General features: G+C 25.9%; 1 protein-coding gene across 1 annotated transcript; it reads right to left on the reverse strand.

Annotated features, from left to right (window-relative positions):
- Positions 1 to 10,218: 10,218 nt before the first annotated feature.
- LOC101258279 (putative cyclin-D6-1) lies at positions 10,219 to 12,396 on the reverse strand. The gene is made up of 5 exons (XM_004243745.5): positions 12,006 to 12,396; positions 11,826 to 11,921; positions 11,528 to 11,729; positions 11,316 to 11,446; positions 10,219 to 10,722 (listed from the first exon to the last, which is right to left on the reverse strand). The coding sequence occupies exons 1-5, from the start codon at positions 12,267 to 12,269 to the stop codon at positions 10,483 to 10,485; spliced, it is 933 nt and encodes a 310-aa protein (XP_004243793.1). The 5' UTR covers positions 12,270 to 12,396; the 3' UTR covers positions 10,219 to 10,482.
- Between the last annotated feature and the right edge of the window lie 9,339 nt (positions 12,397 to 21,735).

The following is a 21,735-nucleotide window of genomic DNA, read 5'->3' on the forward strand; positions in this document are numbered from 1 at the left end:
GGTCTCGTAGAGCCAATTCGCAAGCCTTAAAAGTCATTTCGCGGGCTGTGTATTTTAAAAATATTTATTATATATTTTTTTAATTAATGTTTTACTTGTTAAGATTTTGTCAGTAAATATTTTTGAAATATCAATATAAAATAATGCTATATTACTTTCATATCTTTTACATGTTAGGATCAACCACCACTAAAAAAATTTATCAGCCCAAGTTCATTACTTCATTATAATTATGAATCATTGAATTCTTTTATTTTCGTTTTTCTGCCTAACTTTTTCAATTCTACTTTATTGTCTTGTTTATGAAAATAGTTATCAAGTAATGTGTTTTTGCTCGAATGAATCTTATGAATGTTGCACTTGGCTATATGTATTTGTTTTGTAAATATTCATTTAAGTATATGTTATTTATTTTTTGTAAATATTCACTGAAGTTAAGTGTAATTCTCCCTAAAAATTTCGAAAGATATCACAACATAAGAAAATCAAAGCTAAGAAATTAGTACAATTTTTGTCATCTGCTTTCCTACATCATCTTCCTTTGGTTATTCAAGTGATACAAATTTAAAGCATCTTCTACTATACTAGTACAATTATTAGTAATATAACTTTTGTTTTTTTAATTACCTTTTACATATATGAAAAGAAATAAGGAATAATTGGTACAACCCACAACACTACATTATATCTACCTATCTAAGTTTTTATATTTTCAATCGGATAATTTACCCAAGTGTTTAAAAAAACTCTTAAGTTTATTATACACTCGATAAATAGCATTATAAAAATTACAACAATGTTTACAAACTCTATATACAATATTATACCCCCAAATATACAAATATTATTCAACATTATAAGAAGTGCTTATATGCCCAGTTTATTTTATAATATTATACACTATTATACAAGCACGCTCTTCGTCTTATTCCGTAGATCCATTCAAAACACCTAAGTTTCACATTCAGACTACTCAATGTATTTTACAATATTATACACTATTATACAAATCTTTTGCAGTATTATTCACTCGAAATATAGCTTATATGTTAAAATGTGGTTTTCAAACTTCGAAGAACCGAGAGAGACTTTATGTATCCTAATAAATGTATATAGACACAGGAACTTTTATGTATACACACACCGAAGTTACTCTTGTCACATTATGTTATGTATATTAATAGATGAAGAGGAAATTTCACAAATAGCCAATAAAATAAATATAGTTTTTTAATTACGATTCGTCGCTACATGTTAAAGGGAGAAGAGAGGCGAGTGAGACTTGGAGAGGTAGGAGAGAGGCGAATTGTATATGTATATCAATAATTGTATATGTATATATGTGACCGATATACATATACATTTGTATATATGGCGAGCGAATTTGGGAGAGGGAGGAGAGAGGTGAGTGATAGAAGTAAGAGCGTGGAGAAAGGCTAATTGTATTTGTATATTTTATTTTTTGGAGTTTGCCCACTTGGTTTCCGGAGCCCCGTTGATGCCCTAACTACATCTGGATCGCGCTTCAAAGGACCCATTCGGAGGTGGCACTCCCATCAAGATTTTCTCAATATTCAGGGCTTGAACCCCAGACCTCTGGTTAAGGGTGGAGCAATTCCACCATTGCACCGCAGCTCATATTGTGCATTTGTATATTTGTCATATAATTGTATATGTATGTGTACAATTTGTATTTTTATATGTACAAATGAGGGGAGAGAGAGAGAGGAAGAAAGGAGAGAGACGACGTAATTATAGCTTAAGTTAAGTTGAGAGTGATAATTAGTGAAAACTATAGCTATATTAGCTAATTAAATAGTATATGTATCCTCGTCATTACCCCATGTATATAAATACGGTAATCTTTATGTATACATATCGAAGTTACTCTGTCACAATCAATGTATATTTTGAATCGAATTATAAAAATATACATCATCTAAGTATACAAAAAGTATATGCGCAATTGCATAAAATTGTTCATTGAAGCTCAGATCATTTCCTTCACCACTATATTACTTCTTCAAGGTTCAAATTATGAAATGCAATTGATTTTAATAATTGGATTTAATTAATTATTTCGATCAACTTGTAATTAAGAGCAACTCTCGGTGTATCATCGGTTGGTTGATGATAAATCATAATGCAAGAGGTCGTTCAATATATACTCATATTTTATAATTGTCGTACTCGAACAAATTTATACTGATCTCGTTAAATTTTACGAGATATTTTTAACCTTCCACGACCAAATCTCGATTAAAAAAAATCACCTAATATTCTATTTTCTTTGAATGAGGCAACCACCTATAAATGACATCCAATGATGGGCTCAGGGGAAATAATTGGCAAATATTTAACATGATAATTCCCAAAATCTAATGATGTTAATTATGTGTGATAAACTTTTATGATATCACTAATGATTTCCTATAGACTAATGTAGTTTTACAGGTCGACTGCTATGAGTTTAAGTACTACAATTATTTGGTCTTCTTTTTGGTTTAGTTTATGTGCTATGTATGTAATTAATTAATGTTTCTTATAGGCACGGACCATAATTATGATTCACTCATAGGCTGCCACATTTAATTTTAATAACAAAAGTATTATACTTAGGACATTTGACATAATTATAACGCCCTATCTGACAAGTGACAACTTAGTTAAATCTCCATTATTTTTTCTTGCCTATCAGTCGAACATTCATTTGATTCATCGTCATGTTTAATTATACTTTGTATTAATTAATCAATACATCGTGTGCTCTTTAGGCCGGTGTAGTGTGTGTTCAAAAGCCAAAAAAAATAGTGATGTTTGCCGATATGGTTGGTGTAGGTTTTTAAAAATAATTCACTTTTATTTCTTTTACCTGTTATATTTCACTTATTAACTTCTTATTTTTCTTATACTTTTAGAGTATGTATATTTTAAATTTAAAGTTATGAATTATTTCAAATTAATTTAGTTTTGAAAGAAATCAAATTGACTTTGATAAAACGAAACGTGATAAGTAAAAGAATAGACAAAATATAAAATTTTATTTATATATATACACATAGAGATACACTCTGAAATAAAACATGAGGGAATTACTCTGTTCTCTTCTTTACATTTTTTTTTAGAGAATGTTGTTATGATTTTAAATTGATTATTAGTGCGGAATATATTGGTCGTACGGCGGAGATAAAAAAATAATTTTCTATAGCCTATGGTTTATTAATAATAATGGGGATCAATATTGAGGTCAAACTTATGCATATGATCATATGGCTTATGTGATTGACTAAACAAGCGATTGTGTCAGTACACCACAAGGTTGAAAATATGAATAATATATACTAACTGTTAATATAGGTGATTTTAATTTATTGGGCGATCTATTTTAAATTTCATTTGATAAAATTTGATTAAAATTTTTCATTACAACTAATATTCTATAGCTCGATTGTGATAAGCTCCGACTTGATCAGAGTTGGGCCAGCTGGGTGGGAGAATTATGTTTTATAATACAATTTTTTTATTAATTCGCGATGGAAAAATCTTCTATACTAGTGACATGTACTTTTATCCCAAATTTAAAAGCTAATTAAAGTACCACATATAGGTAAGTGAAATAATATTGGAAAAGGTGAATATTATGAATATATAAAGTTTGCTGAAGGATGAAAATATTAATGGAAAGATGTGTGGACATGTAAGCTAGGTTTGCCCCACGATAACATAAGCAGGCAGGGCCAGCTACACTGAGCAATGAGTTCAAAATTACATTACATAAAATAAAATAATAATGGAGTAAAAATTATAGGTTTGTCCCAAGTGAAGAAAAGAATATTATTTTTAATAAGTATATATATATATAGAAGGGCCACTTTCATTCCCTACAATAATACTTGCAGAAACAACAATGATGGTGCTATCTCTGCATGGGGGAATGGCGTGAATAACGCACTCATCATGTGCATTTCTTTCCTCCCTCGAATTTGAGGGGTCGAGTTAGAAGTCTGAATATAAATTTAACTGAATTATTCAATAGTTTCTTTTAGATGATATTTCGTATTAAAAATTTTGTTAAATAAAATTTAAATATTGAAGTATTAAATTTAAAACACAGCTATTATCACTTGTATGAAATTGTAATATAGAATACAAATTTATAAAGTTAAAATTTCGACTCTATCCATGTCGATCCTCTTTTACTACCTCTTGTACGAAAAAAAATAGAGCAATTATTTCCTTTGAGCATCAACAAATTCTTACTTTAAAGAAAGCCATCAAGTTTTAGTGATTGCATAATTCATAGTAGTACAATAATTACTCATGACAAATTCATCCGTTGCTATATAAATTTATTTCTATATTTAAGTACATATTATATTATCATCATACGTCAAAAAAATAATTTTATAGTTTTAATTCATCATTTAATGACTATATGATAATATACTAATTAATTTAGCGGTGGATTCAACATGTAAGTACCTAGCTCATTTGAAACTACTTAATGTGAGATATAAATAAATGTATTTAAAGAGATACTAAAATTGCAACAAATTAAATAATAGGTGTGAACCATAGTTTGGGAAATACAATTACCTCAATACTAAAAATATTAAAAGTTGAACAAGGAAACTTAAGTGATCAATCGGCCTCTCAATATACATAGTTACATATATATATACCTCATATGGGGTGTAATCAACTCTATGATTATGAGTATTCAATGTAACTATCTAGATTCTATTACATGAAATTTCATCAAGTATGTTTTAATAATATTAAAAGTAATTAATTATATTTTTAATATTTAAAGTGAGAATTAACACATCTACACAAACCCTAAGATTTTAGGTAGGCCTTTAAAACTTTTTGCATTTGTCAAAATTTTGAGAGCCATATGTCAAAGTATTATACAAATCTGCAAAATCTTTCAACACCATCATTCAAGCGTGCAAGCTATCCCTCTGATGGCTTTCTGCCAAAGCCCTTATTTTTATCATATAGTTTTTATAAATAAAAAAATATATATATGAAACTAAAATAATACTAATAATCACAAAAACCATAGACTATACGACCATTACACCGGAGAAGGCGGTTAGGTCTCTTTTAAACTTTCTCTTTTATCCATGCATGGGAAGGGAATCCTTTTGCTTTGTTAAAAAGGGAAAAAAATAATTAAAAATAAAATTAAAACATTACAACATGAATAGAATATTATAAGATTTATAATTATAAATGAATAAATGAACAGAGAAAACGTACGAGATGGGCAATCTTAATATCAATAAATATAATTATTACTCACTACATAGTAAAAGAAAGAAAAAAAAGGAACATTGTTCAAAGGCATTTCGAAGCAATCAAAAACTTTAAAGCTGCTTGGTTGGCTTCTTCACATTACCCCATCTACTCTTTTTTAGTGAGTCGTCTCGTCGTGTTTCCCATATTTTTAATGTCATGGTTTGTATAACTAGAGTGAAAAATGACATTCTAATGCTTTTTTTTTATATAAGATCGATCAGAAATCAAATTCTTATCGATAAAATAGTAGGTTGTCAATCAACTCAAGTCGAAGGTGGCCGCTAATAAAAAGTTATGGAATTAGCAAAGTGTGTGATACAGCTACACACTTCAATATAATATTAGAGTAGAAAAGGTTCTGAGATTAAATATCACCATAATTCATATTAAAAAGAACTTTCACGTGTTTGATTCATGAAAAAAATTATTTCAGCACGTGAGGGGCATGTCGAGAATATAATTTAATAATGAAAGTATGTTCTTTTTAAGAACTTAAATTTTTATATGAGATGGTCACACAGTTAAACAACTACAAAATTTATCGATAATCCCCATCTAATTTGTAGCCGAAAAGCTTCTGATTAATTAAATATTACTCCCCATTCACTTTTATTTGTCATATTGCGCTTTTTAAAAGTTAGTTTAACTAATTTTCAAAGTTAAATTAGATTACGTTAATTCTATTTTTTAAGCAAAAAATTTAGGTGTTCAAAAATTATATGTAAAGTACTATAAATTGCATTTTTTTCATATATCAATATAAAATATTTCCTCTATTTCAAAAAGAATAATCCTCGTTCCTTTTTAGTTTGTCTCAAAATGAATGACCTCTTTTTTTTTATAACATTTTAATTTTGACTATCCAAGTGACATGTTTAAGGCCACAAGATTAAAGAGTAATTTTGTACATTTGACATAACTTTAATTTAGAACCACAAGATTAAAAAAAAATCGTTATTTTCTTAAACTCCGTGTCAAGTTAAACTCTGGGTCACTCTTTTTAAAATGGAGGGAGTATATAATAAAAAAATATATTTTAAAATATTAATGAAAATTCTTATAGTTCAATTCTAAAAATATAAATTATGACAAACAGATAATGAACGGATGGAGTATGCAGCTAAATACACAATTATTATTATTATAAGATTTTTGTTGTTTAGCTACTAAATTACGTTTTTCCCTTATCTTATTTTCTTGGGAACTATTTTATGACATTGTGACCTTCTATTTCATTCCTATTTTACGCATAAAATCCGACTCTTTCTCTATAGAATCCAATGATGAAGACACCACAGTGCTTGTGACTGACAAGAACGATACATTAACCCTTTTAGGCAACCAGGATATACATTTTTCATTGACTAATACTTATATTGACTTCTTTTACTGTTTTCTTCTCTCTTTCTAACTCAATACTCGTGTTAAAATTCGATTAAATTATATGTATACTCAAAGTCTCATAGTGTCTATAAGATCATCTCTAGTTAAGTCGACTTTCATACTCAATGTTGAATTTTAAAACCTATAACATGTTAAAGATTGAACAAATATTATCAATTTACTAAAATTAAGAATCACAGAGTTAAAAGAGATCAAATTCATCTAAATCCCCTTCAACGAAAGACTATACTTTGGAAGACTATTGTGTCCTAGCTATAATGCTTTTTTAAAGCAAATTATGAATTCTGTTCCTTTTTATTCAATTATTAAGCTCTATCCAATTCTAGCTATAATGGTTGTTTCCTGCTTTTACAAAAAAAAAAAAAAAAAAACATTATTTTGCCCTAAAAGCTACAAGAGTACAATTCCCTCTAGATATAGTTGAAAACTTGTTAGTACAAGTTTAATTTGTAACCATCTAATATAAAGTTTAACTTGGTATAGTCCAAGCATATTTTTTAATTATATTTTTTATATGTTCTTCAGCTGGATATCTGATTTATTTTTATATATTAAATTACACAATAATTTAATAAGAGCGGTGAAACTCGCACCATCATCTAAATTTTAAATAGTTGTTTGAATATAATTATGTCTTTGACAAATTATCTCAATACAACTATACAAGCAATGTTGATTTTTCAGTCTTTCAATTTCTTTTCGAAAAATCACCCACCAGAAAAATAAATAAAATAAATGTTTTGATTCCCCAATTTATATGATAGAATTTGAATTTTAAGAGTTGAGTTTTAAAAAATTTAACTAGTCAATTCGGATACATAAATTTTACTGTTTTTGAAAATAATTTAGAAGTTTATAAACTACTCTCTCCGTCCGTTATTATTTGTCATGATTTCTATTTTTAGAGTCAAACTATAAAAATTTTGACTTACATTTTAAAATGTATTTTTTTCATCATATTAATATGAAAAAATTGTAATTTATAGTACTTTTCATATAGTTTCAGAATATCTAATTTTTTTGTTTACAATATCAAATTAATGTGATCTAATTTATCTTTAAAACTTAGTCAAATTGAATTTTGATAAGCGCAACATGACAAACATTTTTGGACGAAGAAAATATATAAAAGTATTATATGTTATCATAATTAACAATTTAATATATTCAAAGAACATAAATAATGATCAAATAATATCTTTTTTTTAAAAAATATTTAAATTATACTGTATAAATCGAAACCATAGAATAAAAAGTAAAAAGATGCAAAGAAACTAGCTAATACTTGACTTTTTACATCTAAAAGCTTAACACAAAATACTAAAAGAATGAGGAAATGTCGTTAAAAGCAGTAATTTGGTCAACTAAAACGAAAATACTTTGAAATAAGCGACTTATTTTGTGGGCAATAAGTGGTGATTTTCTTCCTTATTGTTCTCTTTTCTCAAGTCTCAACTTATTACTACTAATAATTAATTAATGAACGTAAGTAATAATTATTGAGTTATGCTTTTAAAAACTAACAATATATAAGTAAGTGTTTACACTATTGTATTAGTTATAAAAGATATTTAAAAGCAATTTTCATAAAATATATATTGTATTCATCTCAAAATACTTATCACATTTCATTTTTCAAGAAATAATGTGAACTTATCTTTGAAGCTAAATTTAATAAAATTATTCTAATATTTTAAATTAAAATTTATCAATTAAGAAATTATACAAAAAGTAAAGTAGGATAGATTGTAAATTTTCATATCAATAAAATAAAAAATAAAAACTTAAAATATTGGTTAGAATTATATATTCTTTTAACATATCAATTGCAAAAAAATTTAAAGACATATTCTGAAGTCCTATTTATTCATATTATAATTAAGATATCTAAGTTTGCACTTAAAGATTTAAAGTATTATTTAAATCAGACGATTGAATGATTAATATTATTTGTTATATAATATCTGAATGCGTATATTTTAGTTATTTCTAATAAAACATATATAATTCAAATTAAAAATAATATTGACGATTAAGTTTTTTTAAAAAAATATTTTATGTCGAGTTAAATTGTACTACATAAATGTTACTTTCTTTGTTTTACAAAGAATTATCTGATTTAACTTGACGTGGAGTTTAAGAATATAAAGAAAATTTTTGAATTTAATTGTCCTAAATTAAAGTTAAGTCAATTATATAAATTTATCGTTTGATTTTATGGCCTTAAACACATAATGTAAAAAATTAAAATGTTACTAAAAAAAAGTTATCATTCTTTTTTTAAATAAATCAAAAAGAAAAGAAAGTCATTCTTTTTCGGATAAGTGGTGGTCCATTTGAAGAGTCACACTAGCTTAGCTTTTTGCACCATCAAACAAATGAAAATGACAAACAAGAATTGTGGTAAGAGTAAATAGTATTTTTCTATTTTTAATTAGAAATTTTAAATTTGAATCTTCTTAAGTATAAAGTCAATCTTTGTTAGGGTGCACTTTACTCCTTCATATGAGATATATTTTTATTTGAATTCAAATTTAATCAGACTCCAATATAATAACGAATATCAAATGAAAATTAAAAAAAAAAACACTAAAAACGAAAGAGATAAAGAAAAAGGCCATAGCTATTATAAGGGCAATTGAGGGGAGAAAAAAAAGAAGCAAAATGAGTTCATGTTTGGTGACTTTAGTTTGTATGAATGTGGAGAAAAAGAGTTGAAAAAAGTAAAAAGAGAGTAGAGAGGGAAAATTAGAACAAAATGAGTTCATTTTATTTCCTTTTGTTTTATTGGGAAGACAAAAAGACCTGATGGATATGTATTGTTTTTTTTTCACCTTTTAAAAGTTGTTTCATGTTTGGTTGCAATTTAGACAACTCTATGAGATGATAAGATTGAATAAATTCATCAAATTTTAATTATTTTTTTCTAATGTCATTCTTGACATTTTACCAAGTTTATCATAGGAAAATTAAGAAATTATACATAAAATTTTTAGGGAAACTTACCTAAATATATTATAATAAAAAAATATTTATCATTTATAGTAACAATATTTTTTTCACTTGATCACTTTTAATTCATTTATAATACAAGTTTAATACATATTATAAAGACCAATTTATTATTCACATATAATACAAATTTTAATGATGAATAGTATATTTATCATACATTTTAATACAATGTGACAATTTTTAACCAAACAAACATGATATATTTCAAAAAACTATTATATTTCATATATAATTCAATTTTAATACATATTACAGATTTATTACAATTTTGCTATAAATGGTAATAAATAAAAAGTATTGCTAAAATCAGTAATTATTTTTTAAAATGTATTACTTTATGTAATTTTTTTTAAAAAAAAGTAAACAATTGTGCGACGCAATTTATTTCTTTAAAGAATAAGCTAGACATTTTAAAATTAAATTAATTTACATACACTCATTCTTTCAATTTTTTTAAAACTTACTTTACTTTTTAAATTTTCTCCACACAACATATATAAAATCAGATCAACACTTCAATAAATATCTCTACTTTAAATACTACAAAATTAAAAAGAAAAATCATTAAAAAAAAATAATTAAAAGGGTACTAACTTGGCTTTATTAAGTTCTTCTTCTTTTTTTTTTCCTAATGTACTTTTTAAACCCTTCTAGTGGGCACGTACTACTGCTTCGTTTTCATTAAAAGAAAAAAAATAAAGATAAGTTAATTTTTTTTTAATGGAACATCAATATCAAGGTTCTATATACGCAGCTAAATTAAGTGTTGTCATCAATAATAGTAGTAATAATCTTTCGACGTTTCGTTAAATTGTCTTGCCTGCTGCTAATTGCATTAACTGAACTATCTTCTTCAATTGGCTCGTTATCTGAACTCCAACTCATCTGCACATCAAGCACGTTAACTGGTGTGCTTGTGCTTGATACAATCTCTAATATTGATTCATATTCTTTTTTCGTTATCTCTTGAATTACGTTACAACAACTTAACAAATCATCCTGTATATGAAAAAAAAAATCAAGTTATTTATAAATTTTAAAATAAAAGTTACTACCTCATTGTCTAGAACTACACTATTACATTAATGTAATTTGTTCTCATTATTATTGTTACGATAAATTATTGAATACTAATATTATTTGGACTCTTTTGTCCATACTAGCTAATATATAAATATTATAGTAAAGTCCTTAATTTGACCCGTGAAGTGTGGAAAGCTCTGCCGCTAGATTTTTCACGTACAAATTCCCGTTTCAAAATAATTGTTAATATTTATTTTTTTAAAAAAAATTAAATGATATTATTTTTTATTAATATTTTAAAATATTTTTTTTAATCATAGTATGGAGTAGTATAAGAAAAGAAAAAATTATGACAATTAATATGGAAGGAAGGAAGGGTTAATGGACAATTATAACATTTATTGTCAATCAACTTATAATTATCATGTACTTTGCTTTAGTATTTATTTTTAGGTGAAAAAAAAACATGACCATTATTGTCTTTTCCTCTTTATTTTTTTTTTTCTGAAAAGAACAAAATGCATGGAATCAATGTGCTTAAATAAATAGAAAAAAAAAATTGAGTTTACCTTATGTACATATGAACAGTTTATGATTGCTGTTTTATAGCATGAGAATTGTAAAGGAAATAGCTCATGAGAAGCACATAGAAGAGCTGACGCTGAGATTGTAGATGGCTTGAACTGCAAAATCTTGATCTCTAAAATAAAGAGAAAAAAGTTAAAATATAATTAAAACTTTTAAATCGATAATATAAAAATAATTATCAAATTTGACTTACCATTTTGAGAAGTGAAAATAATCTCAGTAGCTCTAGCTTTGAGAGCTTGTTGGAAGGGTAGATCTTTAAATTTAAACGACGATATGAAGAAATTTATAAACGCAAATGCAGTAATGGAACGCATTCTCCATTTTAGGCTTCCAAGAATCAAAAGCTCCATTCGCTTTATCGTCTCGATATCAAATATCGAACCAGCATCTTGCTGTACTAGTAAAAAAATAATAATTGATAACAATAAGAGTCTGTACATAAATACAAATATCGACGGTTTCAATTCAGCATTATTCGAAAAATGTACCTGAATGTCAGTAACAGAGTACTCTGTTTTCTTCATTTTAAATGCTAACGAAACACAAGAAACCCCAATTAGGTTCAAGATCCACGGCTTCGCATCCTATAGCAACAAAAATTAAATCATAATCATTTTTTTTTTCTGCGTAACGTTACTTGTTAAAAAGTTGAATGAAATTAGTTATACCGATAGCGAATGGAAGGATAAGAATCGATCGAGATAATTAATCGCAAGATATGGAAGAAAATGACTATCAAAGGGTTGAGAAATTTGTAAGATTTTTGAAATGGTTGCTTCACGAATGTTGATGAGAAAATTCGAGTTTATGAGAATTTGAAAGTAAGTTTTTGAAGGCATATGATGAGCTTCAATGTTGAAAAGAGGTGAAATTGTGTCAAAATGTGTTTCATCATGAGAAAATGGTAACGGATTTTCAAGGTCAAATTCCATTTTCAAGTTTTTTTTTTTTGGGTTTTGAGAGTGAGGAAGAATGGTTATAAAGAGGGGAAATGAAATATAAAAAGGGGGTTGAGGGGAGAAGAGGAGTTAATGATAAGAAGAAAAAGGTGAGAGTTGTGTCTAATTTTTTGAAACGAAACCGTAACGAGACTTCAACATCACTCACTAGTTTTTGTTTGTTTCTTTTTCTTCCTTTTTTTTTTTGTATTATTATATATATTTAGTTTATTTTTATTTGTTGTGTTTCGTTTAACATGAAAGTATTCATAAAATTTGATATAAATTACTACTTTAATATTCGAACCGTCAATGATTTTCTATTTGATTAATCATACTTAGATACATATCTGATCTATCACATAACATATCAAGTGATATGAAATTCTTGTAGCATTATGAAGTTTTAATTAACGAAAAATTGAGAAGAGTGTTGAAAAACTCAAAAATTTGGCGAGAATTTAGAATGTACTTTACTCGTGTTGTGAAGTTAAAGGTGTGTTTAGGTTCAGCTAGTCAAGTTATGAGGTGTTTTTAAAACTATCAATAGTTCGAAGATGAAACTAATAATACGCACCGAGTTTAAGAATGTCTTCAATACTTCTCTATATTATTATATTAATTACTCAGTTCATTTTCTGCTTGTTACATTTCACTTTTACGAGAGTCTGTTTAACTAATTTTTGAAACTAAATTGAACTAAATCCGTTCAATGTTTTAAAACGTTAATATTTTAAACCTGTATGAGAAATATTACAAGTTACAACTTCCAATATTCTTTCTTATTTTTATATGACGAAAAAATATAAACTAAAATTTATGATATTTTACTGTCGAAAAGTGAAACGACACAAATAAAATTAAATAAATAGAGGAGTACTACTTCGATCTCAGTTTAACTATCATTTCAGCTTGGAAAATTGTTCAAGAATAATAATTACGTATCATTTTAAGGATTTAAGATTAATAGAGAATGCTTGCACTTAAAAGGAAACAACCAATCTATATTTATCAAATAAGATAATTTAATAAATTGTATATTTTATTTATTATTTTGTAATGGACACTACAGTTATTTTTATATTAAACGGAGAAAGTATTATTACATAAAAAAAAATGGAATGGAAAAATGAAAAATGAAAGAATAGAATTATAATTTAAATTGTAAATTAATTGAGCTGATAAAATTTTGAATTATTTATAATTTGTGTCTCACAATTGGAAAAATAAATTAGTAGATACACTGGAGAAAATCAGAGATGCTTAGAAGGATCCAGTCTCTGCAATATGCTTCTAACTATGTCAGCATCAACATTTCTCTGCTCAAAACTAAAAAGAATTCATTAATATCTCTTTCACTTCTTTACTACAGTAAAAAAATAAAAGAAGTCCACAATTTATTTACCTTTAAAAAAAAACAAAAAAAAATCGAATAAATCATGTTAATTGTTAGCATTATTTTCATCATCTTTGATTCTTTTCCTTTCAATTGTGGATTCATAAATATTTACGTAATTAAATTATGATAAATTAATTTTTATTGAACTAAAATTGCACAACAATATAAGATATTTTGGATCTACCCTTAAATATATATTATTTAAGATTAGATTTGTCATTTTTTTTAAAAGTATGTCGCATAAAATTGGACAAATGGAGTAATATGATAGGTGATATCAAACATTCTACTTACATAGTGAGAGTTTTTTGCCAAAAATATTTTTTAACTATATCTCAAACTTAACTTATATCATTAAATTATTATGTTTAGCAGAAAATATCCTTTAACTATATCCCAAACTTAAATTACATCCTTACAGTATTATTTGAATAGAAAACATCCTTTAAATATTTGTAAATGAACAACTCTCATCCTTTTGTTAGACATTATCAAAACACTAATGGATCTTACGAAAAACTGAGCAGTTAACGTGACTATCAACAAAAGTTACTCTGCATATTTCATTACTTGCTACAAGAAGTTCTTGGAAAATATTAAAAAATATTAGATATTGTTGCTTATTGAAACCAAAAATGACTAGAAGGTGTGAGCATACATAATTTGTCTTTTTCATAACGGAAAGAAACTGAATATTAATTATTTCGGTCTTTTTCTCAACCAATTAAATCAATAAATTTTTAGGTCAATCTAATATTAAAGTAACCAAAATATTGATCATGTCTCGTATTTGAGTTTCATTTTACATTATTAAAAACGAAAGTCTCCAGCAAATGTCGCTTCTAGCATATTCAATTAAGAAGAAACATATTTAAACTAATGATATTTTTTATTAAAATTACATGAAAAATGAATTTAAAAAACGATCAAATTAAAATATTTGCATAATTCTATACTCAATTACGAAAAAGTTCACGATAATATTTTTGACATATCTAAGAATAATAATCAGGAAGGACAACTTAATTTTTGTGAGATATATTGGGTAGTTTTACGAGAAATTCAAATAGAAAAATGAAAATTGCTCACTTTAGAAAATTTGAAGGACGTTTTATGGTAAGAATGATACTTTAAGGATGTAGTTTAAGTTTGGGGTATAGTTAAAAAATGTTTCTACTAGAAATGATACTTTAAGGATGTAATATAAGTTTGGGATACAGTTAAAGCATGTTTTTGGCCAAAAACTCTACATAGTGATAAGATTTACAACAACAACAACAATATTTTATAAACAATCAATAGAAAATTCTACAAGTAAAATTTGTAAAAGGTAATATATATGTGAATTATATACTCTTACTTCATGAAAGTAAAGAAATTATTTTCGAAAGATGACTGTACTGATTTATTTATATAAATTAATAAATGTCTCTCTTTCCATATCCCCGTAAAAGAGACAATAATAATCAAAGGTGAGGTTCATACCTTAGCTAAGAAAATAAAATCATTGGACATATTCAAAGACAATGACAAGTTTGAAATCTGCCTCTTTAGCATAACACCATACAACTGTGCCCCAAAAGAAAAAATAATAAACTAACCACTGTCACCATTCTTCCAAATGAAAAACTCCAAAAAAGATATACTATAGTACATATTATTAAAATGTAATTATTTATTTTGGCCAAAGTCTTTGCAGAGTGACAGCTTGGTTTCAAGTCATTGAATGTATGTATGTCCACCTTCCATACAACTAGAAAAATATTACCAATGAGACAAAACATTAGCAAATTCTATGCAGTACTCTTTAGAATTATTACACTATTTGTTTAATGTCTAGTTAATTTTGTTTATTTATTTAGTTTTAACCTTTTCTCTCATGGGGCTTAGTGAAAACACAAGTCAATGTGGGAAATACCTTTGAGTTTGAATCAAAGTCACAGTGCTCCTTTCATTTTATATTATTTAGCTCTTATTAATCGATAGTGGCGTAGTTATATGTGTTGTCACTTGTTAGATGATCGATTAAACATTTTTTTGTAGAAAAAATAATTATATATATAAATAAAATAATATACGAAATAATTAAATAGTTATTTTGAACGCTTTTAAAATAACAAATTGTTATAGTCCGGTGATTTCAAATACCTGGAATGAGGCAATGCTGTTGTAATTTATAACACTTGAAAAGGGAAATTTATAATTTTTGTCTCAATATTGCGCTTATCATTAATTAACTAAATAAAGTATACCAGTTAAATTTAAATATTTTAAAGAACGGTTAAAAAAAAATCAACCCAATTAAAATGAAAAGACAGAAGTACAATTTTTCTTGATTTACTACTCAGATTTATCCAATTTTTTCTTGTTCTTATGTAATTTATGAAAACTATGCCTTAGTGTTACAAACTCACAGTATCTTAGGAGCTTGATTAAGGTCCAAATTAATCAGATTAAATAATTCTCTAGATACGAGTACCTATATATATATATTATGGAGAGGAAAAGAAAATTGATACAAGTTGTGTTTTAAACTAAGGAATACATTTTCATGAAAAATATTTTTCGATAAATAACTAAATTATTTACTTATTTTTTAATGTTTGATAATAAAAAAAGAAAGCACCATCCCAAAAATTATTACCAATAATTTAGCGCGAACATGAGAGGCATTTTTTTTTTTTTTTTTTTTTTTTGTTTTTCATGAGAGGCATTAGAGGTGTCAAGTCGTGGTCCGGATGGGAGTTATGGAGTTCGGGTGGTGTGGAGTGCGTTGAAGGTGGTATTAGACAATTATTAATAATGTCACATATGAAATTTATTTTCTTTAATTATGCATAATTTAGCGCAAACGTTAAGGGCATGAGAGGTGTCGAGTCGTGGTCCAGGATGGGAGCTATGGAGTTGGGGCGGTGTGGAGTGTGTTAAAGGTGGTATTGGACGATTATTAATAACGTCAAGTATAAAATTTATTTTCTTATTTTTATTAAGTAAGTCATTTTTTTATTTTTTAAGAAATTTATCATCATTTAATTTTGACCTAACAAAAATATACTTATGTATTACCAACTGGGACCAATTTCAGAAGCTATTCCAGCAATTGTCCAAGGGATATAATTATGTACTTGCAATTTTTTTTAAAAAAATTTGACAGCTATTGTGCCCACAATAATTCTTTGCTCTATTTATGAAAATCTTTTTGCACACACTTTTTCGTGTCTATTAATCAAATTAATGCCACAATTGACCAAGACTATCATTTTCCTAAATATGAACTATAGATGGAAAAATCCCTGTGACCACAAAATTTGGCCAAATAATAAAATGACATATTATACTATGTTACTTTTATCATTTTAAATATTTTTATCTTATTAATTTTACTACCTTTTTGTTGAAAAATAAAAAATATCAGATTATTTAAAGATATTAACTTCATCCTGTTACCCATTGACAATTATTTCGTATTATTTCGGTCTATATTAATATGACATATTGTTTTAAAATTTTTACTTTAAAGTATATTTATTAAGTTAACTTTATTAATGATGCTTTTAAATTTTAAATTGATCTTTTCTATTTTATATAATTATTTAATATCATTTATGGTGTCAACTTGACGTATTGGATTGAAATTGGACATGTCAAAATACAATGTTAACTAATAAATGTGTCATTAACACTCCCAAATATTATTTGGGCTAAAATGTGAATCAAAATCTAATTTATCTAATTCTTATTAAGTTTTTAAATTTTTTGTAAGTTGTTTGAATACCGAATAAAACATTTTCTTTTTATGTTGTAACTATATATAACAAATCAAATATTAAAAATATCTTTTAAGAAAAATTACAAGGGATTCTCAATGATCAATCCGAATAGCATATTGAGCCAATTTTCAATGGACTAAAATAAAAGTATTAAAATAGACAAAATAAAGTTACTCGCCTAAATAATTTGAGCGGATCATGATTTTATGAACTATATTTTTCATTAGTATGTATCGGTGAAATTATAAATTCAATAATTTTAATTCTAATTTTTATTAAAAAAAATCATTTGATATTTATAAATAATTTATCTCAACTAAATGATAAATCTGCATGGTCCCTTGCAAATAAGTGATGCAAAATATGCAGAGTTCTTGTAGATGAAATTAATGGGGACAAAATTACAAGCAAGGGAGTCTTCCTTTTGAAACCAAACAGTAAAATGAGGGGTCTTCAACTCTTCATCTAAAAGTAATGTTACCTAATTTTTTGACATAATTTACAAATGGAGGTACTATATAAATAAGTTATTTAATTTGATTTGATTTTATATTTATATTTTTTAATTTTAGATATGTAAAATAGCATCTAGGTTCCGTTTGATCATAGATTTTCTAAGTAATATTCGGAAAAGTTTTTTGACAAATATAATTTGTTATTATTTGGTAAATATTTTTGGGAAATATCCCAAATTTCAATAACTAGTTTTTCTAGTATTTCGGCTAAATCTCATTATTTAAGATTTTTTAAAAATTGAAATTTACACTAGACATTAATCTTTTACAAAAACACCGTTTATAGTAGTTTTTTGCGTTATATTTTATAATTTTTTACGTGAATATCAAATAGTGATGAAATATTCAATGAATATAAAGTGATGGTATGGTTGTTGATGAAAAATGATGAACAATCGGTATAGAATAATAAACTCATGTGTTTTGTCTACTTCACAATATATGGAATGATGCTTATTCGCACTCACTTCAAACTGTGACATTGGTCAAGATTCATTTACACTACTTGTTATTTGTTGACGAGGATCCAATTGGCTTGTAATACAAATTTATATTTAGTTTTGATGGTTTTTAAAATTTATGGAAATGAATCATATTTTTAAAAAAAATTGAAATATGTTTTTCAAATATTATGACCAAACACATGGTGAAATTTTTATCGAAAATTTCATCTAAATAATATTTGCCAATAACATTTTGGAAATCTATGGTCAAACGTTAGCTTAAACTTATATCAAGTTGAACAAGTAGACACATGAATGCTACATGACACAATAGTAGAACAAAAAGTGACATGTGGAATGTCATGTGTCTATTAGTTTAACTTACTATAAATTTAAGTGTCTATTTATGTACATTCAAAATTTAAGAATATAAATTTGATTTAAAGCAAAATCAAAAAACATATTTATATATCACGTATTTACAAATCTATATTAAGTCTTTTAATTGAAGGCGTTCTTAGTTGGAGCTTTGGACTCTAAGTAGGCGTTTGGCCATGTGATACCATATCACAATATGATATCGTGAGATGGGATCAGCGTTTGGACACGCGGTTTTACGCTGATTTTATATCATGGGATGTGATACCAATTCTTCAAAATCATGATATGAAATCATATGGGAATACCATATCATGATTTGAGTTATTTCAATACAAAAATTGATCCAGAAGTTTATATTTTGTTAAAACAACCCCCACATTTATATCTACTAACCATTTATTTCACACATAAATAAAATTTATATCAGATCATTACTTTTTAAAATTTATTATTCTCACCGAGATAAAATTTATTATTCTCACCATCATATAATCACTTTAACTCACACTTCACGATTGTTGAGTAATAAAATTTTGAAGAGGCCGTGAAAAGTGTTTCATTTTTATTCAAATATATTGATGAAACAATTACTTAAGTGAAGAACAAATAACTTTATAATAATTTATTATATGATTTTATGATTTTTTGTTTATTTGATAATATTGAATAAACAACTAGGTTATTTTAATAGTTTTAAAATTTATGAAATTTTTTATATTTATGAGAAAATAAACAATACGAAAATTCCATATCGCATGTCTAAACAAATCTTTAATTTCAACTCATGATTCAATATCATGATATCATATCATGATTCTATATCATGATACGATAAACAACTGAGTTATTTCAATAATTTTAGAACTTATGAAATTTTTATTTTTATGAGAAAATAAACAATACCAAATTACATATTGCATGTCCAAATAAAACTTTAGTTTTATTTCATTATTCTATATCATGATACATTATTGCATGATCAAACAAGCCCTAAATTTTATTTTTTTTAAAAAAAAGAAAGAGGAGAGAAATATGGTGCACAGTTGCCCACAAAAATAACTACATAAAAATTTTATATATTGGAAAAAGGGTGACATGATAATCAACAGAATAATGGGTGATCAGTCTACATCAGGTAACATTTGATATATTAGTCACGTCACTATGATATTTTGACTTGGTCAAAGCAATTTATAAGATAAAAATAAGGGAACATGACTAAATATATATTTACTATCAGTTAACGTAATAAAATAATTGAAAAAATTTACTTATAGTCTTTTATGTATAATGACAGTTATGTGAGTCGCATTTAGAATTTGTATAAATTAATTCTAATAATATAAAATTTAGAATTTATATAATACAATTTATAGTTGTATAAATTTAAAATTAGGTAAGGAAGGTTATTAAGGTGAATCTCCTTGTTGCTTATAATTTTTTTCTAAAAATAACATGTTTCGTTGGTTTCCACCTCATAAAAGTCCCACTAATCATCTTAGATAATTAAATATATTATTTATTGATATATAAATAAATATCAATAATTGTTTTCACCATTAATTAGTTGATATAAATATTTTTTAATTAAATAGTAGTTTTATTTTTAAAAAGAAAAAAAGGTCTGATATATTCATTAACTTTGGCATTTGGAGTTGATATACCCCTCGTTATGCAAGTGACTCATATATGGTTTACCATTTTACAAACGGCTCACATATACCCTTGTCGTTACAAAATGCGTTTACATATACCCTTCATTTAACGGAAGTTAAAAGATTCGTTTTAAATTTATATTTTCTACTTTTATTTTTTTTAAAAATTATTTAGGGATATATATGATTCTTCTATCAAAATTCAAGGTATATTTTAATTTTTCCAAAATTTTAATTATTTTTTCCTTCTCTCTTAACATCTACATTTCTTACAATTTTATTTGTGTAGAATGTATCTCATACAAATGTTATTGTTAATACGTAATCTCACCAAAATCAATAGGAATTTGATTTATAATCATGTATCAAGCGAATGAACAACGTATTCGTGAGTTTTGAAAATTTTGGGAAATTATAGTTTAGAAAACTTTCGAAACAAAATTTAATTAGTGCCCAAATTGTTGAGGTTTATATACTTTATACTTTTATCGATGGCTTGTTTCATGATTTTTCAATTATTTTCTTTTAAAAAAAATTGTACAACATATTATTTTGCTGCTTGCTAGTTCATTCGTTTCAAATTATCAGTCGTCTTTTTTTTACATGCCCCTTATAATACATTAATTAAGAGGTCTTTAAGAAAATCTATTTTATCCTTTAATAATATTTAAGCATTTATGATATCACTCATAATTGATGTACTTGTAATTTTCAAAAACAATAGCTTTTAAAAATAAAATGAGATAATCTTATCTAAAAATTAATAAAATTTCAAAACGATAAATAATTTAAGACGATATATTGAATTTTTGGGATAATGGTCCCTATATATATTAGAGATTTGGAGATTTCACTATCCCAAAAATATGTCCAGACATTTGATATCTGTGTAGGCAGCAATTGAAAGTCACCACACAAATTCATACAATTTAAATTGGACCACTGACTCAAATTTATAATCGAATGTCTATCTGCTGATATTAATTACCCATCTGTTTTACTTCCATTTTGTTTTCAAAAATTAATATTTCTTGTACTATCTTTTATTCGTAAAGTTAAAATTGAATACTTAAAAGTAAAAATAAAAAAATAAAAAAATTCTATCGATGTACTTTGAGATAAAAGGACACATACTAAAGATGAGTGTCGCATAAATGCGATTGCTAGTATATAGATATGGGCATATCGATATTCAAACTTCAAAGTATGGGGCAAATTTATTATTTAACCTTCGTGTGTGTTTGATTCGAAGAGAAGATATTTTTTTAAAGAAATACTTAAAATAAATTGATATTTT

This window comes from Solanum lycopersicum, chromosome 7 (assembly GCF_036512215.1).
Source record: "Solanum lycopersicum chromosome 7, SLM_r2.1".
In the NCBI taxonomy this organism is placed as follows: Eukaryota; Viridiplantae; Streptophyta; class Magnoliopsida; order Solanales; family Solanaceae; genus Solanum; species Solanum lycopersicum.

Coding starts and splice junctions, on each gene's coding strand:
- LOC101258279 (XM_004243745.5), bottom strand. CDS start 12,269: ATGGAATTTGACCTTGAAAATCCGTTACCATTTTCTCATGATGAAACA. Junction 11,730..11,825: donor ACTCTGTTACTGACATTCAG/GTACATTTTTCG, acceptor TTACTAGTACAG/CAAGATGCTGGTTCGATATT. Junction 11,447..11,527: donor TATTTTCACTTCTCAAAATG/GTAAGTCAAATT, acceptor TCTTTATTTTAG/AGATCAAGATTTTGCAGTTC.